This window comes from Bacillus rossius, chromosome 14, assembly GCF_032445375.1.
Source record: "Bacillus rossius redtenbacheri isolate Brsri chromosome 14, Brsri_v3, whole genome shotgun sequence".
NCBI lineage: Eukaryota > Metazoa > Arthropoda > Insecta > Phasmatodea > Bacillidae > Bacillus > Bacillus rossius.
In genome coordinates, this window is record NC_086341.1 from 18,093,078 (window position 1) to 18,118,169 (window position 25,092).

Below are 25,092 nucleotides of genomic sequence, written 5' to 3' on the forward strand. Positions count from 1 at the left end.
AGTTGTACAGCCATGATTCCACAAGAGCAACCGTCACTCACCAGTGTTCAACATCAAATCACTAAAAAAAAAAAGTACATGATTTTACCACATATTAAATTTTTTATTAGTACGTAGGGCCCCCCCCCTTTTTTTTTTCATCTTGTCAATATTTTTTTTGCATGCTGCTGCGTGTGCGTATCGTAAAAATTCGTTCTCATTATATTTCTTTTCATAGCGCACCTAAAGAAGTATAACCAAAAAACAAATAAAAAACACTACTGGAGTTTCAACAGCAGAGAGAAAAGCATGGTCAGACACGTGCATAAGCAATACGGCCTGAATATACATCGCCATGTTCACCTTCGAATGGATAATTTTTTTTTTTTTTTTTTTAATGTTTTGAATTACTCTGCAGCAGTGACTGATACGGAAATTTGTTACTGTGGCAGACATTTGGTTTTGGTAAAAGGGGGTGAGGGGGAAGGAGAGTTGTAAATACAAAATAGAAGAAAAATTTAACATCTGTATTTGAAAAAAAACTGACACTAATATTAAAAACAGGACACCGACATATGGGCCTACAGAAGCAAAAGTAGGCGACGCAGCTTTTCACCAGGCCCGTGTGAATACTTAATTTTTTTTTATACGAACCGAATGTCAAATATAATGTTTAAAGTATTCGCGAAGTCGAACCGAATTGCGAATATTGTTCTCCGTGAAAATGCATTACACTTATTTTTAAAAATATAAAATACAGGATTTAAGTGAAAATAATAATAATTGTTAAGCATTTGTATTGTTTGAACTGATTAAGTGATTAACCAATTGGGCCCGATGTATAACATCATTTAATAAAAATTATAAAATAAACCACACAGAATTTATAAACATGGAGCATTAATAAAAGCAAAACCTTTTGATTTTTTAAGGAACCAACTTTATGAAAGCAAAAACATTAAAACAATAAAAAAAAACTAAATATTTTCATTAACGAATCGTAGGCTTCCATAATTTTTGATTTTTTGTTTTGCAGCAAATGCAAAGCTTCACATCAGACGAGAAGCTTTGCATAACAGAAGTTTCAAATAAAAATGAATAGCAAATTTCCCGGCGAAGTCAAACCGAATTTTAAAAATCATTTCCAGCCGAAATTTTTCATATAGATATATGATCTTTATCACAATTTCATAGAGCAGTGGCGAACGTATCAGTGAAGGCATTATATTATTTTGGGTGATACGAAGTGAGCTGTTTCAACACATCTGCAATTTCAAGCAGGCCTGTGCAAAATCTTCGACAGGAAAATTTGCTACTCGTTTTTTATTTGAAGCTTCTCGTCTGATATAACATTCTTGGCGGCCACGCGTCCATTTTTTTTTCTTCTAATGTTGGTAGCGCGTACGCGACGTAGTGAGTGCGTGTTGTTCCTAACTCTCTCTCTCTCTCTCTCTCTCTCTCTCTCTCCCCCCCTTCCCCCGCACACACACACACGCGAGACACGGAAATCCCTACGATTCATTGACTCCCGAACAGTACCGAGCAATTACGAAGTCTTGTCTCTCAGTCGTGCACGTGTTGCGGTTGAAATAAAATAAAACCATTTTGCAATAATCAATACTGTGGAATACACGTCCTGAAATGATAGCCAAATTTACATATCACAGTTTTATTTTTTAGCTAATATTTACGTCACTAGTTAAATTACAACAATTAGCATGTCTGGCCAAAAAAAAAAATTGGTTGTCTGTAAAGTCGGTTTACGGACAATAGTTTAACGTGACAACGTCATAACAAAACATTGATGAAATTATTGCATACTTTTATGAATATAATTGAATCATTTTTATTTTAATAATAAAAGAATAAATACTTGAAATTATACTAGTAATCAGATTTTTAAAATGCAAGAATAATTAACCTTTATTGCCGAAATTGTTGTTGTAATAAGCAATGAAAACCACAATAACTTTTCACTTCACTTTATAAACAGTCGACGACTAAAAGTTCACGCGTAGAAGACTTGTAATTAATTTTAAAAACTGGCGTTTAGCTATATAGTTTAAATATAATTATGAACAAGTTTTCATATAAATAAACTGTAATCATATATCTATCATCAATTATATGAATCACCATAATTTTTTAGTCAATTGTAACATAACCTATTATTACTGCACTCGCCGACAGCGTAACGGAACACAGCGTAACGGAACAATGAGCGTAACGGGACACAGCGTAACGGAATAATGAGCGTAACGGGACACCGTGTAACGGGACACATCTTAACGGAACAATGTGCGTAACGGGTCACTTTTTCGTGCGTGCAGCCGGCGTTCATCGATTTATTAGACGTTTTCACGTCAAAAAAAATTGTTTACGCATTTATTAGTCTACTGTTTAGACTCCCCACTGGAGATAGGCTCGACAGAGAGTCGCTCTACTGTTCGTCTCTTGCCACGCGCCCCAGCTCCCAACATACTACCTCGCACTGTTAACTCGTCCACCACGCCGTGACGCCTTGCGCTCTCGTCGCCCGCTATCACTCGCCAAGGAATTAACTTGCCCTGTTCACTTCACTCTAAGTGTCGCTCCGAGGATTCGCCGGCCTCGCGCTTCACTTCACTTCAATTCACTCGCTACAGCTCGCAGGTCGAACCCTGCTTTTGGGTTCGACCCGTAGAAATGTCGACATCAAAAGCCGACTCAACAGTCGAAGCTGCGAGAACAATGGCGTCCTAGTTACGCCACTTCTTCCAACGGGACTCTCAGGACCTCGAGAGGGACGGAAAGGCGCAGCTGCTAATCCGATTTAATACAATTTTTTTTTGGACATGCGCCATTGAAGTTTTGATTTGTTTGTCATGGGAAAAAAATTATAAATGCAAAATAATAGATAAGAATTCTCTGCCACGCCAGGTATGCGCTGCAAGCATTGGAAACAAAAATGGGTTTGTGTCCGCCAAGCGCGTTACAAGGCGATACTTCACCCTTCGATATAATTCACTTGAACGATAAAACAAAAACCCACCGAAGTTGGATTGAAGTTTTGAATGTGTTTAGCTATGCTGTCGTCGTTGTGTTTTCCACAATACCTGTTTAGGTTAATCGCTGGATTTATCTTTAAGACCTCAGCTAATTTAGGCGTGTGTTTTTCCTTCTGTGGTTTTATGTTTTCAAGTTGATTTCTTATTTTGCATTTATGAATTTTTTCCATGATAAACATCGCAAATCTGCAATGGCTGGAAGTCCAAGAAATGTAATTAAATAATTAATGGTCCCCATTTACGTATTTCCACGTAGCAGTAGGGGTGGGACGGGGCTAACCTTGTGCGGGAGGAGGAGAGGCCTCCCATTGGACCACCGCTGGCTGTCGTGTCAGTATGATTGGCCTCCTCGTTCCCAGCAGCATCACAAAACTGGCCTGCCTCATCTCTAGCATCCTCGTAACAATACATTTTTTCACGATTTGAGAGTATTTAAAAAGTCTAACCACTTTAGTTACGATCACCTGGACGCGCGAAAACCTTCCATATCAAGAGAAAAAATTGAAGAAATTATTTGCTAGTGTTCAATTTATCTAACACGCTTAACTTAACTTGCCTTTTTTAGAGTTGGGTTTTGGGGTGGGGAGGGGGGGGGGGGGGGGAGTGTGAAAGGGAAAGATTCTCCAGAGCATATAGCTAGTACTTAGCTTTTTATTTTCCTTGTCTGTATAATTTTCTGTTGTAAAATACGAACATTGACATGAAATAAAGTATTAAAGGTATTATAATGTGCAGGCCAACACATTTTTTTTAATATTAGAAAAGTTTTCAAAGAATACATTTCTCGTATAAAGACGCGACATCGCCCGAAACTTGATAGTTAGCACCCATAAAATCAACCTGAGTATAATTTAGTAAGAAAAAAAAACAAATTAGCATAACAAACTTAAAAAAAAGAATTAGTTTGAGGTTAGCTTAAAAACTTTCCTTTGAAAGAATTTTTTTTTTCTTCAGGTATTTTCCGGGGAAGGGCTATTCCATATGTACCTACCCCCAATTCCGATAAGGCTCCTCTACAAAATATCACATTGCTTCGCAAAAAGTAAATGCCCCAGTGGAACATTGCCCCCTCTCCCCCCCCCCCCCAGACCTTAGGACTGCCAACACCTTGCACTTGAGTAGCAAGAAAAAAGTGATCTAGTTTTTCAGTATCGGCCAGTGGTGCGCAACATGTAACCTCGGTAACGAGCAAATTCACGTGTGTTCATGTTGCAGATACACTTGCTTGCAATACGAAACTCGGACACGAAATTTAACGGCGAATTCTTTGAAATAATGTCGAGCGTGATAAATACACGCAAATTGTGTTGTCAATTGTTTGACGCGAATCACACGTAGTTCCCGCACCCGCCGCTAGAATTCGCTGCCGGAGCAGCTACGTCGACTATGGAATCATTCCATTTGCAGATCGATATGTTAAGTAAAAGGCAAAAGGCTCCGATAAAAGCGGAAAAGTCTTTATATAAGCTATATTCATACACACCAAACCCCTGGTTCGGTCGTGTTTCTAGACAAGGGATATTATTAAAATACTGCCCATCTTGTTAAAAATGCATTAAACAGTTAATACAATAAAGGTTTCCCTTTGGCTTCGTGAACTTTGGTTCGCGCCATCCGCCACAGATGGCAGCACCGTGGTTACACATTTCCGTTCCATTCGCGAAATTACTCCTGCAAAATGCCGTGTACAGAGAGCTAAGATGTTTTTAAACATCAAAGATATCGGACGGATGTCCATACGGCAACATTTTGGGCATATGACTGGGGGTCAATGAATAGTACGTATTTCTACTCCTCCTCCCCCCTCACCATGCAAACCCTTGAAGGGACATACGTGACAGCAGGGAATCGCGTGTGTCGCCCTTACATTGCAGGCTAGGGGACATAGAGTAGGGGAGAATGATGTTTGTGGAGGGAAAGGGAGCATAGAGGAAGTGATGGCCACTCTATCATCTGCGGGCGGAAGTTCACGCTCACGCAATGCACGTACGAATTTTAATTTTTAATTTTTTTTTTCCTTCGTGCTTGATGGGAGACAGGGTGTGGCCAGGCGTTTTCGGAATTCTCGTGTTCGTACCATAATTTAACCCTCGGTGTTACGTACCAGGATTATTTATTCACGGTAAGCAAAAAAACCGAGACCAGAATTTCACATCCGCCATAAATACAAAAAAAAAAAAAGTTAATATTATAATCGCTAGAAATATTATTAGATTCCCTCAACGGAGAACTCCCTAGGCCAAGTACAGACTGATCAACTATTAAGGTGTATGAAGTGTAAACTGTCTCAAAGTGTAACCTGTCTCAAATTTGAGAGTCCTCAAAATAGTACCAATTGATGTCATCCATTTTACAAATGTTAACTTGCAGAGCAACGCGTGATGTTTTGTTTGCGAACACTCATGACCACGTGAAGTTGTGTACGTTATCAACTCTTAATTGTTCAAGTAAACACTTGTAACAATTTGAGTGAACTATCGTAGTAACACACCCACGACTATTTGGTTGTTAGTATAGAGTTCTAACCAACCGTTAATCGTACTCACTAATACAGTGTTAAGTAACGAGAATACCACATTCGTAATTAATGTAAATAAAATAGGGGTTTTGTCTATAAATTACAAAAGACTGTACTTTTTTTTTCCCGCATTTTCTCGGTAGCTGTATATTTACTCCGACAAATATTTTTTGCACTTTTACAGTGGCATTTGTGTGTACCTAGAAGTACAGTGTACTGCCAAAAATAAACTGGATACTGATGAATTTAACATATGTACATCCAAAAGTGCAATTTTACACGTTAGCTAGTTTTTGTGATTATAGATGTGCATTCGTGTTTTTTTTTCTTACCGAAGCCTGAAGCACAAGTTTGATTTTCTAGAAACATTTATGTAAAATTACACTAACTATGCTATTTTTTTCCCTTGAAAATTACACGACAAAAACATTGATATGTGTAATTTTAATAATTTTATTTGCAGCACATCTTAGCCTCAGTACCTAAGTCTTCTCGGTTCATCGTGTGCGGATTGGCTATTGAATTACAGCCATAAGGCTACGTAAATAATTTAAAATATTTTCGTTGGACATACGCCATTGCTGCTTTACAACAGTTGTTATGGAACACTTCGGTTGTCCAGATATTGTTTAGTTTCACCGCGGGGTTAGTCTGTTCGTGACTGTGTTTTCTGTATTTGCTGTTCTTGTTGCAACCATCTCGTCGTTGTCAGCGCACTGTGTTCCGTCTTCGCTGTGATATTTCTTTCTGTTGTGGCAGGTAACATTCGACATAAGCTGATATTGCCTTTGTTGTACAACCTGTGTAAATCAGCAAAAATATTTTGTCCATGAAATTAATTTAAATCAATATTCTTCATTGGAAGATTCGTTGAAAGGCCACGTGAAAAATAATAGCTATGCGTTTGTCAAGTTGCAGCACAAATGTATTGCGGTCATTAGGGTTGATATGCTGTGAATGCCAAAGGAACTGGGAAAGGACCTACAAAAGACACAAGAACCCGTCACTCATGACTTTAAAAAGTTTAATAAAAAACGTAGTTTGGTAATTTAAAATATTTTAGTATCTAAGTCTTAAACAGAAAGTTAAAAGGCTCGGTTTTATATTTATGGTTACCTGATGAGACTGTAAAAATCATAATAACTTTTTTCAAGACGGGAAACGTTTGCCATATTTACAAATAAACTTATAGTTAAAAAAACTGATAAAAAAACACTTATACCGTTGAACAAATTAAAAAATTTAAAAAATAAATTTTAAACTTTAGTTTTTTGTCAAACAGCCAAATAATGCACCACAACTCTGTATAACTAAAAACGTGAGGTGCTTGATATCATTTGTCTTAAATTTACTATCAGTAATAACAATATGATCTGTAATTCATTTTCCATCACTAATTTTAGGATAGTCACTTTGAAAATTTTAGGATATCATTACGAAAATGTAATTAGTTATACAGAGTTGATGTACATTATTTGGCTGTTATACAAAAAAACTTAAATTTTATTTTTAATTTTTAGTTCATTCAACGATAAAAGCAGGTTTTTTTTTTTAGTTTTTAAACTATGCGTTTATTTTATTCTTTTTAGTCTCCAAATAAAATAAAAATATTTTATAGGACTAATTGAAACCAATTAAAAATACTAAATATGAGTGATTAAAATATTTGTTACAATGAACTTAAGATTAGTCATTAATGTTCACGTAATATAATCTCTTCAGCTAATGCGTCATCATTACATGGTACTATCAATCAAGTTCTTCTACTTGGAGACCAACCAGTGACTTTACGCGACTAAGAGCTACATAAGCCTGTCCGGCAGCAAAGAGACGCGATCCCAAATAAACAACTGCATAATCTACAGTGCAGCCTTGCATTTTAAGCACGGTAGATGCCTAAATCAGTATACATGGCAACATTCGCCTTTCAGCAGTACCATAGCTGTATTTGCTGGAAACTGAATGGCTGTTGGTTTAATTATATGTACACCATCCGTGCCGAAATAAACACTGACTGATGGAATGTACGTTATCATACACTTGATCACGCCGGAAGAGTGGCCAGATAATTTCAGATATAGTGCCAATATAGCAATTAACGAACCCCAGGCACATTTATTTGCCAACATAACCCGACCTCGGAACACTAAATAAAAAAGAATATATTTTTGAAATTTTCTCAATTGAGGTGCATTAGCCCTACCCCTCCTTTCCGAGGGGAGAAAGTCAAACTCCAGGCACATTTTCCACATAAACGTCTCGGAAATACTCTAAATAGAAAAGAATATATTTTTGAAATTTTCGAAATTTACGACCATCACCCTCACCCTCCGGGCACATGTTCCACTATGACCCGACCTTTTGGATTGGAAACACTCCAAATTGAAAAAAAGCATTGATTTTTAAAAAAATTTAATTTCCAAAATTTTGGTTCTTTAAATTCTTCTTTTCTAGGGACAAAGTCAACCCCGGGGCAAATTCCCACCATGCCTAGACCTCATAGTTACAAAAAAAGCATGGTTATTATACATATCTCGAAATTAGGTTTTTTGACCCTCTACCTCCCCACTCCCCCTTAACACAAAGGTCTTAAGTTATCAAAATATTGTATTGTCAGAGGATCTTTATGTGTGTGCAAAATTTCAACTCATTCGGACGTCGAAAAGCGGCTAAAAATTCAAGGGAAAATTTTTATTACTTAGTCCATTCATTCATTCATTCATACATACAGGTCAAGCTAATAAAAGCCTGGTAATAAAATAACAACATGAGTAATTTACCTAACAACGCACTTATTGTGTAATACATTTAGTATCTTAATGTTCATAAATACATGCTAGGTAATAACAAATAAAATTACTTTTTGGTTTTATAACGTAATTTAAATAAGTCACTTTATTTTAGTAAGAGAGCATACTTAAAACAATCTACTTGTTCATAAGTATTTAGTACTAATTATGTTTCAGGCTACGTTCACATTTTACAGCCTAGCGTTTGGAAGCATACATCTTTCAAACAATCGGTATTGTATAAAACTCCATTCTTCTTATGGTAAGCGAACGAATAAATTTACCAGCGGGAAGTAAAAAAAAGACGACGATACCTGACGTGACCTTGAAGTTAAAAACTTGTTCCTTATCTGTCGCTATACAGGTCCCAAGGCGTTCAACTAAATTCGTATTTTCCTAAGCAGTTTTCTCTCCTTCGTTGATCGGAAACATTTCATTTTGAACATCACTGTTTCTCACTACCTCTTTAAAGGACCTTTGAAAAATTAGTTTATAGGATGTCAGACAATTTCTATTGGTTTTCTGAATGGTTGCAGTGATCCATACAGAATTTATTGTCGGTGCTGCATTGCATAAAATTTTGAGTAACACGCGTCCTTTCACGTATCCTCGTGGTGCTGAATATGAGCAAAACTTCAACGACAGTGTTTTGCTTAGTCAGCCAACAACTTTCTACCCCTTTTTACATTTATCTGTTACTGTTAAATGATTAACTTGAACGTGAAAAAAATTTAAAGATGGAAAAAATTTAGAATCATAAATAATGACAAAGTTCTGTAGGGGTCGAAATAATTCGGATACCTTTTCACGATTAGTAAGGAACTAAAAGCAGTCTTGAAATTAAAGTATCCTCTGGTTAAGGCTACGGCCTTTAAATTTTTAAACAACTTATATGTTCGAGTGTCATGAAGGCGTTTCGAATGGGATGTGTGTGATCCGGTGTGATCGTATCTGGATTATGAGCTTTCAACTATTATGAAGTTGAAGGCCAGTTGGAAATAATGTATGTACATAAGAGAAATGTCCCAGCTATAAATTTAATAGTATCAACTGTAAACGTCGTAGTGTGTTGGTTCAAGGTCACGATTAATGAGTAACTCAAAACAATTTTAGATTAAGCTCATGCGCGTGTACTGCTTTGTTATCTCGCTTGCAGCGCCACGGGAAGCCTTTTCACAAACGAGAGAGCCAAATGGCCGATCGTGCATCTTCGTTTTTTTTTTGTTCATTGTAAATAAATATGGCGGTGTTGATAAAAGGATACTAATAGTCAATTAGGTTAGGTTAGCTACATTATAAATACTTTAAAACATTGTGAACGGTTGATTTGGTTATGATAGCTACATTAAAGATAAAAAAAATGAACTTTGGGTTTTGGCTCTCTCGTCTGTGAAAAGGATTCCCGCAGAGCCACCCACACAAAATGGCAACTTCTGAGCGCAAAGCGTTTTGTGTTCTGCAATTTTGTAAGTGAGATTCTGTAATTTCAGTTCAACGTGCATTTCGTTTAAAGTTTAATTGTGATCCCTCGCGTGGCAAAAACATCCGCCGATGGTATAGATAGTTCGAAAAAACAGAGCTCTTTTTCGCTCGACTCCAAGTTCACCTGACATAACGCCATGTGATTTATTTTTTTTTTTTCCTTTGGGGCTTCATAAAAGATCGTGTTTATGTTCCATCGCTACATAATGATTTGCCAGAGTTTAGACACAGAATTTAAGTCAATTGACAAACTCTTCGCAAGCTTACATGCTGTGTGGCAATCGATATAATAATTTTAATTATCACGAGCATATTTTTGGGTTTTGCTTATTTAGCAGGCAACATCTCAGTACTGATTTCTTCATAAAGTTTTCAATTAGACTCATGTCTTTCTATAAAATGAAATTAATGGCGTTTAGTTTAAATAGCCTTCTTACATGGTCTGCGAGAACAGTGGTAAGGGGGAGAAAGGAATCAGACGACATACTGATTTCAACAGTTTTTTCGCCATATTTTTTTATTGTGATGTGCAATTGGAGGCACAATTGTTTAATATTGATAATTGGCATTCGAACAGGTAGAGCTCTCACATTTATAAATTTACAATAGACATATTATCCATTGACAATAATTTTAACAATGGTAGTCTTTATAGAAAAAAAAAGTGAAAGTGTCTTTCAGAACTCGTCAGTGATGTATAACATCTAACTTCGGTAACAAGCAAATTCATGTGTTCTCATGTTTCAAATCACTTATAATACGAACCGCAGACACGAATTTTTAAGCAGAATTTTTTCAAATAATGTCGAGCGTAATAAATAGACTGATCAATAAAATATCCGTTTTTCAAGTACGTTTACTAAAATTTCTAGACGCAAAACACACACTTACTTTCTGTGCCCATCGCTCAAATTCGCTGCCTGAATGTAAACGTTGTTTGCCACCGTCATTCACAGATGGCAGCACGAAACGAACAAAAAATTTAAACCATTATAAACTACTCCGATAAAAGCGAAAGACTTGATAAAATCGTTACCCCGGCTTTTAGACCTAATTATCGAAAGGAATTTTATTAAAATATTGTCGATCTTGTTAAAATTCACTTAACAGTTAATATTAAGATGTTTTTGCAAACATTAGAAGTTATACTTCTTTGGCATTACTAAAATATAAAATTGAAACATTTTAAAACACACATTATAACACTAAGTATGTGTTCGTAAATTGGTTTTTACTGAAACGACTGAAACAGTCTGTAAATAATTAATAAAAAACATTAATCTTATTACACTTATTTAAGAATATTGTTATAAATGTGCTTGAAATGTAAAAAAATTCCAGTGACGAAATTTTAGCCACATCCTTTGAGGTTATCAAGCGCGCGTGGCATCACTGTGATCCCGAGCACGTTGACTTATTGCTAGGATAATCTGTGCATTGTAATGCCAAATTTCTTCATTATTTTAAAGTATGTGATTACATTTAATTGTTAATATTTTAGTTTACCAAATATATTCCCGGGTTGTTTCACAATCATATAGTTTCATTTGGCACGCCGATAAGTTTGGTGCACAATCGAATGTCCACGAAAGCAACTATGTACGTGTTTATGTTGCTTCTCGTGGGTCCGCCATCTTTGTGTCACATTTCCTTTAATCCAATTCCGATCTAATTTAAACTGAATTACTCCTACATAATGCCGTATGCGGACAACTATGATGTTTACACATCAATAATAAATATTAAACGGTAATTACTTCACAGGGGAAATTCTTTGTAGCAGCTAGATAATATTATCTCCAGGCATTCAATTTAATTATATAGCTATGCTTAACGAAGCGAGATTTTGATTATGGCAAAAAAAAACCTACTGAAACCATAATGGCGTATTTTGATTCCTATACTTCATGGCGATATAAGCGTTTATTCTTCAGATACCTCAGTGGGAATGCACTGTTCGTCGACTCACCATCCGAGAAGCCTAAGATGTCCATCATGTTCTGTCGCTGCCCGAACACGCCCGAATATTCACCTTCGGCCAACCTCGGGATTTGTTTAATTTTTGCGCAGGAAAAATGAATTCAAATATTAAAAGTGGTCGGTTAGGTTAGCTACATAACACTTTAAAACTCTATGGACGGTCAGTTAGGTTAGTATAGCTACATTAAAATAAACAGAGAAATATATATATATATATAAACCCGAGGTTTGCCGAAGGTGAAAATTCGGGCGTGTTCGGTCAGGGACAGAACTTGTTGTACATCTTAGGCTTTCCCTCACCATCCACCCAATTACTTACATCACCCACCATAGCGGCCCTGGGGGTAGAGTTGTTCGAAGGGTTCCAGGTTCGATTCCCTGAGGGTAGTCTAGTTTTTACCAGTGTGTGTGACGTAGCGGACGTTGATAGTGGCCGATGGGGTGGGGAGAAGGGTAGGGGGTACAACTCGTTTCTCACCTTTCTGCGCTCATAACTCAACCACTATCAAATCAAAAATTGTTTTTGTCACAACAAGGGGTTATTTTTTAAGAGCCACTGCTAAAGTTACGTGCTGTTGACAAAAGTTTTGTTGGCTATGTTAATTAATACTAACACCTAGCATGCATTGCTATTAAAATAGTGCAGCAACTTTTCTGATAAGTTTGGCGCTATTTATATAAACGAAAGCTAATGTTACCACACAAACATATATGTAGTTTTGTTTTGGCATTATAATTTTTTTGTACAAATTATAATAAACAAAGCATTTTTGATTTTATTTTTGTTTAGGTCAAACAAAACATAAGTTTGGATGATTTGTTCATTTACTTTTGCAACTGGCTATTCGGGAAAATTTTAAAAGTGGCTTGAATATTAAATACTAAAGGTAAACTTACCTGCAAGTCGTTTATCGCATTCTTGGCTTATCCGATATTCGAATAATGGGCGTCGCTCTTCAATGGCCAGAGGCGTCCGATGTTGCAATGATGGATTGGATTGATCAATGATGATTGAAGTTGATGGAGGAGGATGGATTTATGGATAAAATGGATGGAGATGGGTGGATGACAATGGATAAAATGAATGACGACGAATGAAAATGAATGACGAATGAAAAAAAGACAAATGAAAATGATGACCGATGATGCATGACGACGATGACGATGCATGACGACGATGACGATGCATGACGACGATGACGATGCATTTCCTACGATGACGATGCATTTCCGACGATGACGATGCATTTCCGACGATGACGATGCATTTCCGACGATGACGATGCATTTCCGACGATGACGATGAATTTCCGACGATGATGATGCATTTCCGACGATGATGATGCATTTCCGACGATGATGATGCATTACGACGATGATGATGCATGACGACGATGATGCAATTACGACGATGATGCATGACGAAAGTGATGGATGGATGACAGTGATGCATGACGAAAGTGATGGATGGATGACAGTGATGCATGACGACGATGATCATGCATGACGACGATGATCATGCATGACGACGATGATCATGCATGACGAGGATGATGCATGACGACGATGATAATGCATGACGACTATGATGATTACGACAGTGATGATTACGACAGTGATGGATGACGACGATGATGGATGCAGATGATGAGTCCTTGATACTCGTGTCCGAGCTCGTTGATGCCAGGTAATGCTCTGGTGATATAAGGCGCGGTGCATACTGGGTTTTTAATGGCAAAAAGACAGATTGGTGTCTCACTATTGCCTTCCGTAGTATATTGATTGGCTAAAGGACGATACAAACCCCAGAACTTTTGGCTTTACCAGACAGGGATTTCTAACAACTAAAGCCTTCAAGTGGGTACACCATAATAAAAGAAAAACTTTATTGATTTAAATCTTGCTTGCCAATTTGTATCTTAAATTATAATTTAAGTTTCCACACCGATCCCTTAATAATCGGATATTATTTAAAATTTTGTTAGTAATAAGACTATAATTGGAAAGTTTTCTAGGCAGCCGCCTTGTTATTTGTTGGTAGTAGATGGATAGTTCACGACAACTTTTGACAGTGTGTACGATCACGAACGACATGAATATTCTGTTGATGTTCCTAAACAACGTGGTTAAGTGTATGTATGTTAAGTATATATATATATGTGTATATATATATGTGTGTGTGTGTGTGTGTGTGTGTGTGTGTGTAAATGGTTGGGGGGAAAATGAGACGATGTATCAACAATCTTACATAGCGCAGTTGCAGTGTAGAAAAAACTAAACATTCAGAGCACCCATATAATATATAATGTAGATGGTTGGAGTAGGAAAGACTCAGGGGTACCAACCGGACACTTCGATTGCTTGGAAAGAAGAATAAAAGCGGGAAGTCTCGCCCAAAAATCGACTGTGCCGGGTGTAATTAAGACTAGAGAAGAATGTTCCAGCAGGGTATAGTTGCATCTCGGATGTTCAGAATTCTCAGGGCATTTGAGGGGCAATAGAAGAAAAGGGGGGCAGATTGATGATGCAGACATGCGAGAGTCAGCATTAGAGAGAGGAAGAGAGAAATAGAACATGAAACAGATAGAGATAAATAGAAAAAAGAAAAAGAAAAAGAGAAAGAAAGATTAAGGGAGAAAAAAGGAGAGAAAGTTGGGGGGGGGGGGGGGTTAACTAAAATGGAGGTTTGTAGTTTGGAAAGGTAAGTATAGTAGTTTGTATTATATTTCTGAGTTTTCCAGTACTTTTTCCGAGTTTAATGTGTTTTGCTTGTTGGAATGATGAAGTATTCAAAGGATATTCCCTTGTGTGATGCACCCTTTGAAAATAAGTTAATTTTTTTGTACTTGGTTGCTCATAAAGTTAGTTCCATAGTGCCTTTTCTGCACTTTTCTGCTCTACCAACTGCAAGTCGTTTTGATTGCCATTTTAATTTCAGGAAAATAATTTAGCTCTCCAAATATCTTAATACTCTCCCAAAATGTGTGTTTAAATAATTTTGTTTTTCTTGAATAATGTCAAGCTGCTGACATAATTTTCTTGAATGATTGTCATCACATTTTTTGCATACTTTATTCAATAACATATACCTTTGTGTATGTAGTAAACAAAAATAATACGCAGGTGCCCGAGATTTTTGAAGACAGAGATAAATATCATATTATTTTTAATGTATATTCTCGCTTTAACGGAGATAAAAAAATCCAAACATGAATTTATCGTGTTAGTTTTCTGCCACCCAACAAAGTTGTTTTGGAACAGGATATTTTCCTTGCGGTTTTGGTATAAAAATGCAAGTTAAGCCCCATTTGGGAAAGCAAGATTTACTTTGATAGTTGAAATCATTTGATAAATAAGAGTTTTGCTTGTAACGATTGGTTCAGATGGGACCGGCCTCAAAACTGCACCAAATAAGTTATATTTCCATGTGGATTGAAGTGCAGTACAAAGTTTAAAATCTAATACCCCACTCGAAATATCTAATATAGATTATAGAATACAGTAATTGAATGGCTTGCCATAACATACATAGTTCCAGCTTTTCTTGTGAACCTTATAGCCTTGTACAGGATACTGCCCTCCTAATAGCCTCGCACAGGGTACTACCTTTGAATATATATACTCTATAGAAGTCGCGAGTGGATAGGATTTACTCTACGTTTTTCAGAAGCTTATGATGAGCAGCTTGGGAACTTCACCGCTGCAGTGCGCTGCCGTAACGCCCTGTATCGTCTTAGTTGTTATTTACACGTTAGAGCGCAGCGCTGTCGCCCGCTGTCATTCCCCGCTCCCCTCATCCATCATTCACTGCAGCTCAACGTCGTTCAACGGGAGGGGGAAGGGGTGTTTGAAGAGTTCGAGACTTGTCCGCTAGGGACCACCACAAGTCGATGCCCTAGAGATGGTGGCGATTGCGGCGGTGAATTAACCAACTACCTCAAAACCGTATTAGAAATTTTAACCTGGGCTGGCGACTTCTATACAGTATATATATTCAAAGGTACTACTCGACAAAAAAGGTGTTCTTGACTTCATCCCCTCTTGCCAAATATCTTGCTTTATGCTACCCCGGTGACCATGACAGTTCTAGTGATGAAAAAGGCGTTCGGCGATAAACTCAAAACATTCTGCTGCGTAGCTTCCGCAAGCAGTTCATGTCCATATTCAGTCCATGGACGTCACTGAACAAGGGCCCAGTCATTGCTGATCGTTGCAAAATTAAATAGTACTAGCTGAACCCGCCCGCTTCGCTGGACGTGAAATAAGGTAACTGCATTGAAGGCAAATAATTAAGTAATGACTGTTATATGCAAGACCCCATTAAAATTCGTATAGTAGTTGTGTAGAACACCGCGTATAAACAGACAGACGGACAGAAAAAGAACTACGGTTTTATTATAGTAAGATAGATAGATTATTCTTACATGTTCGCATCCATATGCAGTAGGTATATGAAAAATAAGCATGCAGGCCCTATACCTATAACTATACGTAGATGCTGCCCACGACTTTTTCCGCATGGAATTTTGTATTATATTGCACCATTTAGAAATTTGAACATTATAACATAACAGTTGATACAGTTGTAGTAGTTTTCTTATGTTCACAAATGATAATTTTTCTCACCTCTATTTCAGTCTTTGCAATAAAAATATGTTACTACCTAAATTTTGGGTAAATATGTTTCTACTTTCAAATGTAATGTCGGGAAGACACTTCATAAAATTCCTTTGTAAACCACATTTACTGTTTTCCCGTCTTGAGCTAGAATGTAAAGATTGTCTGCATTACTGACCCGCGAGCAAGCAACATACATCTGGCTATGGGAAAACTATCAGACCTTAAGTCGACACCAGCTGCCTTAAGGCTCTGACCCTGAGACTTATTTATTGTAATCGCGAAACAAACTACTATTGGAAACTGTGTGCGCTTGAACCCGAATGGGAAGTTATTCGGGATGATCGGTATGCGTGATATGAAAACAGTTTCACCTGAGCCACATCCAGTAAGAATCTCAGCTTCGATTATATTTCGTTGTAGAGCAGTTACTTTTAGTCGGGTTCCATTGCACAATTTTGGGGGAGTAAGGTTCCTCAGAAGCATTATTGGAACACCGACTTTGAGAACAATTTTGTGAACAGGAAGACCACTTGCAGTGAGAGAACTCAAAAACTCAACTGGATAATTAGTGGCGTCGTCCTGATTAAGGACGCTGTTAAACGATGTGTAAACCACTTCAGCCCCATTCAATTCGTTTAAAATTTTTTTCATTGATTGCAGCAGCTTGGTCATTTCTTGGAGTGAGTATGGCACGTTCACATAACCATGTATGTTCCTGATGTTGTATGTTTGACAGATCCCCGAATACCGAACGTATGAGTTCGTCTTCCGAATATACGACTCTGCCAAGTATTTCTGGAAGCGTCACCTGACCGTGTTGCTCAGGGAGGGCACCTTCTCCAACTTTTAATAAAACACCGGAAAATTCTTGCGCATGAGAATTACCACCCAGCTGTGCTCTCATGTTAATTGTTAATTGCAGTTTTTTTATTTGAGGCCAGAGGTAAGAATTCTTCAGCGAAGCTTTGATTTCATCGGCTCTAGTCCCTCGACTTGCAACTGGTAGAGTTTGCCGAAAATCTCCAGAAAAGAGTAGTGTGACATTCCCCATGGGCCTTTCATCGCGCCTAATGTCCCTTAGTGTCCTGTCCACAGCTTCAACTGCTTTTTTATTCGCTATCGTGCATTCATCCCAAACGATTAGAGAGCAATCTTGTAACACTTTTGCCATATCACAATTTCTTGTTATCGAACATGTTGGTGATTCATTAGTGTCTTTATGAGAGCAGATTTTCATGAAATAAATCATTCAACGATAAAAGCTGTTTATTTAATTTAATTAAGCGGATGGGTTCGCCCCAAGGAGAAAATTGACGCGGCGAGACCTCGTGGACATAGAGAAATGACACACACTCACTATTTGTGTGGCTATGAAACATGATTTTTTTTCTGCAATTTAAATTGTAATATACAAAAAGGGTATTGAAAATTGAAACAAATATGGCGACACTACAAACTGTCAGGATCTGTATTTTTTCTTACTCTCTACTTAGTTCCTTACAATAGCAAAACTTAATGGCTTCTTATAATGATTATATTGTATGTCATAAAATTAAGATTTCTTTCCTTTCCTTGAGCCGATTTTGATGAAATAAAGCTTATATTTCTTTCTCTGCTACGCTCATGTTAACTTGAAAACCCCATTAAAATTCGTATAGTAGTTTTGTAGAACACCGCGTACAAACAGACAGACAGAAAAAAAAACTACTGTTTTATTATAGTATAGATTAGGACATTATTATAAATAGTTGTGAAAAGGATCTACCTTCGTATAAGAAAAAAAATCTAAGAATTTCATTTTTTTTTAAGAAGCACTAAGGGATCATCGGGTAGCCTGAAAATGAGTTTTCAAGCAGTGTCTTTTCAGAAAAAAAAAAAAAACTTCAAGAGTAGGACCCCGACTTCCCCCAGAGAATCACGTCTGTCCGTAACTTATTCTTATGTGTCACTTCGGCCACACCTCTTCCACAAACCTTGGCTGCGCCAATGTCGCTGAAACCACTGGCCAGTGGAATCTTGCGAGTGTCGGAACCCAGCTAGGCTAGTGACGTTACACGATCGCGCGCGCAATAGGTGGAATGAGAAACAGTGCAAACACAGCAAAGGAGAGGAGAGTGAGGTAAAGAAATAGAGAGAGATAGAGAGAGAAAGAGAGAGACAGAGACAGAAAGAGACTAAGAAAGAGAGAGAGAAAAAGAGATTGACACAGAGAGACAAAAGAAAAAGTGATAGAGAGTGAGAGATAGAGAGATGGAAAGGGATATAGATAGATGGAGAGAGGGATAACGCTAGAGAGAAAGCGAGATACGTGGCGTGACACAGCCACTGAGGGAAGGATGACGATAGAGTGAAGAGGGGGAGGGGGAGGGGGGAGTGAAGAGAGAGAGAGCGCGAGAGCAACAGCTGTTGCCTCAGACAGCGCGGCGTCGGTTGGCCGCCGCCCGACCAGAGCGCCGCAGCGCAGCTGACCTTGCGAACTCTGCCGGCACGCCGAGGCCTCTGGGCGGGGGGACGGCGCGCCGATTTCCATTCTCCCGACGCGACGTGCGTTGGGAAACAAGTCTGCTCCCTCCTTGCCCCAATGCGCGCGGCGCGAATACCAGATGGTCGGGTGTCGCCGACGACTTATTCTGCGTGCTGGGACTGCACCGAGTTTACACTGACGCCGGATCTATCAACCTATAAAGAAACGCAAAGAACACAAAAAAAAAAGTTCAACAGGATGTTTTTTAAACACCATTTATAATAAACCACGCAAGAAAAAAAAAACGCAAACGAAAGAATTTACCAGTTTGCCACTTCCTGGGTTTCATTAAGACAGTAAGGCTTTCGCGCTCATCATTTGGAGTTGCTTGGCTCCCGGGTTTTAGTCGACGTTTCGGTCGACCTTTTCAGTCGCCATCATCAGGGGTAGCAGTTACCTTACAACTACCACGTTTAAACTTGTTGAACTTTCGCAAAGTGAGTGAAAAATAACATTTTCGAACCAAATTTAATATTTCATACGTTTTTATGATAAACGTGAATTATCAAAATGAACCCGCGGGGAAAAAAATAAATTTCTCCTGTTTCAAAATTTTAAGTCTCAGGGTTTGGTGACAATGCGTCTTTTGTGCTTTTGTAAACGACTACTTTCGTAGTGTATTTGCGTAGGTTATAAATCCGAACTTAGTTACAGATAATCTAAACACCGTAGATTCTTAATTGGCATTTTTTTTACTACATAAGTAATTATGGGAGAGATAATAGTGACTTTGCTGGGTGTAGTATAAGTCAACCAATTTCTTGTGAACTTAAAAAAAAGTGAAATAAATAGCGAATAGAAAAAATAACATTACAATATCTATTAATATTTTGATTTGACTAATTACGAATAATCATACGCGATGTAATAAAATTTTACATATAATGTAAATACATGGATGCAAAAAATTTATCCACGGTACGTTTATTGCTGTTTATAAATGAGTGAGTGAGTGAGTGAGTGAGTGAGTGAGTGAGTGAGTGTGTGTGTGTAGGTGTGTGTGTGTGTGTGTGTAGGTGTGTGTGTGTATGGGGTTGGGGGCGGTGGGTGATGTTGGGGGAGGGGGGAGGGTATAGCGGCTAAAGACAAAATTTCTGCCCCGAGCGTAGGAAAGCCTAGTTCCAAAACTTTCCGATACCGCTCAGCGACCCCTAAAACATAAATAAACCACTTTCCCTCGCATTTTGTCTGCTGGAACTGGTCAATAAAACGCCGTGCAAGTGTCATTGACAAGAATGGCTGTGGGGAAGTCAAATTTCTGATCGTCTGGATGTACTAGGTGACGCAACGGTCAAACGTTTGGACGAAAGAACGAACATACGACTCGCAAACGTCGGTGTAGTTAAGAGACATATGAATGGACGAAAGTATAATATTTGGAGAAGGGAAACAATATAGTACCCCGTGTGTGTGAAGGGAGGGGGGGGGGTGAACCCCCCTTACAGACTTACGTCGACGTTCGCAACGTTTCTCACTTGGAAAAAAAAAAAAAAAAAAAAAGACAGCGAATCTACCTCGGTTCGATTTGGTGGAAGAAAAATGTTCTGACCTCTCAACCGGCGTGATCTCTTGAGAAACAGGTATTTACGCCACTCAAAGAAAGTTTTTCCCCACCTGGATTTCTGTGCAAGCATGTGGCCAAAGGTTTACTGCGTACAGTGAATGAAAGCACACATTTAATGACACCAAAACAAACACTTTACTGACCAAACCCAAAAAAAAGGATAACCCAGAAACCTAGATATCGCACACATTACGCTTGCAAAGTAAAACAAAAATAAAAAAAAATTAAAACCATAATTTTTTTTAGCGTCGAGTACCTTACCCGCCGCTCCAAGTGGATGAAGTACAGGGATTTAGCGCATGCAAATCAAACACAACACGTTTATTGTTCAAAAAAGCTTACTCTTTTATTTATATATTTTATTATAGGAAACATAATTTAAATAGCAACAGGTAATATTTTATTCTCATCCAAAAAACTGTTTCAACAAACGAACCCATGCAGTCAACCATTCGCAATAACAAGTAATATAATCAATTAATAATTCAGAGGACGAAAAAAATCGAGATGAATACACGACGGAATTGAAAGAGAAAAAGAAAGACGATCCCAAAGCTTTTGCGTGGGTACCAACCGATCAACACAAACACAAAAGGGCCAACAGTCCAATAAAATGGCAGAATATAAAACTGGAATTAAACACCATTTTCTCAAATCATACAAAATAAAAATACTACTCAAATGAAGAATACGATCGGTATGTAGGTGTAAGTCCTGAACTTTGCACATAAGGTATTTATTTTTCCCAAAATTTATTAAACAAAAATAAAACACTTCTTAAAATAATCTGATGTGATTTTGATTGTGGCTCATAAAATAAAATATTTTAATTTTTTATCAGGTCTACTCAGTGTAAATTTTATGTCACCGTTTCATACAGTAAAAAAGATTTATCATATGTTGGATACAACGCAAATCACCCACATAAATGAAAAAAAATTAGCAAAGGACACAAACAAAATAGAGGGAATTACTACCGTGATGATTAATGCAGGTATTCTAAAACACGGTAACACAATTAAATAGAAAATACAGTTTCACTGATAAAAGGTTTGTAAGGAATGAGGAGTCAAACATAGTATAACAGTCAGCTTAGCCTATCTTTAAAAATAAACCTCTGTGCGCAGCATATTCATGAAGATATTTGCAGCAATACGTCAATATACCAAAACATGTTTTGAAATTTTTTTCTATATAAAATGGGAAAGTATCAAAGTCATATGCATATTTAATTCGTTGAATAAGTTTCACAATGTAAGTTTCATGAACCACTGAATTAAGATAATCTGCCATATTGTATAATGATAAAACTACCCATTTAACTGTAACATTTAGCAATTATTTCGCAGTATTAATAATATCAAAATACTTTATGATGAAAGATATGATAGAATACTAACAACGGTTTTGTAGCGAGTAGAAAAAAGTTACTTCTCAGCATTACTTAGCCCAGTTGCTTCAAAATATGACCCGGACCTCCCTTCCCCAAGTATTTTCATACACGAGATTTACCTAATTGAAAAGGCACGCAATTATAATTACCTTCAAGAAGACAGTTAACAAATAAAACATTTGAAATAAATAACAATGAATTGTGATGATTGATATGCTTCGTAGACCACAAATTTAAAAAAAAAAAATACACAATCATATGAACGTCAATAATTTACATTTCAAACCTACAAATTAAAATGTTTACAAATAGATCTCTTTAACATGACCTTTTAAATATAAATAAATAAACATTTTTTTCCGTCTGAAAGAGAATTAAAATCTCCCTCCGGCAGAAAGAAGGCAAACGGTGTGATCGCGGTGAAAGTAAGATCGATCATTATGATAATCACATAGCTTTCCTATCGCCGGGTTCGCCCCAGCAGACTACTTATCAACTCTTCGACAATAAGTTTGTTCCCGCATCAAGATAAAGCATTGGTGGATACTGCAGGCACCTTCTGAGTCCCAACTCAACATAACCCAACTGGCGCACCGACAACTCAAAAAGTTCAACATCAATTACCCCTAATTAAAAAAAAAATTCCTCTAAATTCAGCACTCCGATGAACGCTAACACCATTCGAAACGGCATCGCGAAAAAAAAATATCTACAGACTCTTCCAAGCTAACTCTCAAGATTCAAGTTACAAGATCATAATTCGCTTGCGCTTCTAAATACAAACATTACAAACTTAGAAAGAATTCTCAAGTACGATTTCATTTCTATTTTTTTTATTATTATTACTCAGAGGAAAATGCTGTGGAATATTATTTTCCTCCTGCCATCAAAAAAACGAAAATTACTACCGCGCTAAGCGGACAAGCCTTTTGGGTATTCAAAACAAGCGCATAGTTTTTACTTGGTGTATGATAGTAGGTTCTGAGCGTTAAGGCTGGCGATGAAAAACGAGTTTACACCCTCCCCTCCCCACAAAAAAAAAAAAAGAAATCAAACAAAAAAAATATTTATGTATATATCGATACCTATGTCGCTCGGCTCTGCGGAAATGACAAGTTTCTTTTTTTGTTGTTGGCAGATTCGCCTCATCGACGACAAGAAAAAACAAATTACATGCGGCTTGTTACGTCACGACCTCTCGTGTGTGTGTGTGTGGGTGTGTGGGTGTGTGGGACGCCACGAGGCATGGATCTCCTCGTCCGGCGATTTTTTAAAAAAATGACAAACAGAAGAGCGCGCGCTCTTCTCCGTGCGACAAGCGCGCCGGGCGCCCGCGCCTCGTGGACTATGTGAGCAGCTTGAAGAACATGATGGCCAGCGAGATGTTGATGAACAGCACGAGCATCACCAGTTGCTGGCGCGAGAACCAGTCCTGGAACACACCGGGAACCACACATTACTTAGAAACACACACCTTAGAACAGTCATAACTTAGACACCTCGAAAAAAATCCACGTAACTTAGAACTGTCATAAGTGGGAACGATCATAACTTAGAAACAAGTAACTTAGAAACACACAAATTAGAACTGTCATAACTTAGAACTGTCATAACTTAGAAACACACAACGCCGAACCACACAACTTATAACTATCATAACGTAGAAACACGCCACTTAGAAGCTTCTATCTTGTGTGTTTCTAAGTTATGTGTTTCTAATCTGTGTGTTTGTAAGTTGTGTGTTTCTAAGTTATGACAGCACCTCAAACACACCGGGCACTCACACAGCGTCAGCTACCTTCCGATACCCTCCCGAGTCCTCCAGTTCGTGAATAGACTTATTTACCACATGATGCAGGGGTATTGGCACAGATTAGAAACACGCCAGAATGAATTTTTTAAGTTACGACGGTTCAGAGTCACTATAAAGGTTCCGAGTCACTAAAGGTTCCGAGTCACTAAAGGTTCCGAGTCACTAAAGGTTCCGAGTCACTAAAGGTTCCGAGTCACTAAAGGTTCCGAGTCACTAAAGGTTCCGAGTCACTAAAGGTTCCGAGTCACTAAAGGTTCCGAGTCACTAAAGGTTCCGAGTCACTAAAGGTTCCGAGTCACTAAAGGTTCCGAGTCACTAAAGGTTCCGAGTCACTAAAGGTTCCGAGTCACTAAAGGTTCCGAGTCACTAAAGGTTCCGAGTCACTAAAGGTTCCTAGTCACTAAAGGTTCCGAGTCACTAAAGGTTCCGAGTCACTAAAGGTTCCGGGTCACTAAAGGTTCCGAGTCACTAAAGGTTCCGAGTCACTAAAGGTTCCGAGTCACTAAAGGTTCCGAGTTTTGATGTTACCAAGTTATATTAGTTTAACCTTACAGCAGTTCTAAGTTGGGTGTTTTTTTTTTAATAATTCCAATAGTTATTTTTAAAGTTATGCTGATGCACCCACTCTTCGTTACGGCAGTCTACAGACACAACTCTCGCTCAGAGCTCATCACTCACGCCCCTACTCATGGATACACACTCCATTATGAAGCATTAACAATGTAATGCCAGTAGCCTGGATATGAAGAAAGAAACAATAATCCAATTGCGAAATTTCATTAAGAAGTACTATACCGAAATATCTTTTGTACGGGGTTTGGGAGTGGTTTACCGAAATTTCACGTAGACTGTGCCCTTCCTCTTGTTCCGAAGGTTTAGTGTGCGAAATTTAATTGAAACTGGACTAAAACCATTGAATATAAATAATATTAAGTTTATAAGTTCAATAGTAAAAATGTAGATCAGCATAGAAAAAAATCAGAATCTATTCTTTGTATAGAAATATATATAGGTATTTAAAGGGGTAGAATTTTAAATTGTTAACAAAATATGTTGGACATACACCACTTATGCTGGTTGTAAAAGAAAATACCTCATGAATTGACATCAAATATGCATACACAAACACACTAAAAAACAAGCCAATATGTTTTCTCATTGCAAGATTGATTTGAAGCTCCTAATTACTAAGCTTCTATAATTTACTGTTTTAATTCAATTTTTTATAAATGAATTAGCCAACAATCCTTAATTATTTTTAAAATATTTAGTTAAATTCAAAAAGAATTTACATTCAAGATTTTAATAAATTAAATTACATTTTATATTTCAACCCAACTACGAAGTAAAGGCATATAATCGGGTGGTATAGGTTTTATATTA

At 37.6% G+C, this 25,092-nt stretch overlaps 1 protein-coding gene across 1 annotated transcript in view; it reads right to left on the reverse strand.

Annotated features, from left to right (window-relative positions):
• Positions 1–20,823: 20,823 nt before the first annotated feature.
• Positions 20,824–25,092, reverse strand: part of LOC134538691 (junctophilin-1) — a 386,273-nt gene continuing 382,004 nt past the window's right edge. The window contains exon 10 of the mRNA XM_063380120.1: positions 20,824–23,328. Within this exon, the coding sequence (XP_063236190.1) occupies positions 23,242–23,328 (87 nt within the window). The 3' untranslated portion in view covers positions 20,824–23,241. The remainder of the gene's footprint in view (positions 23,329–25,092) is intronic.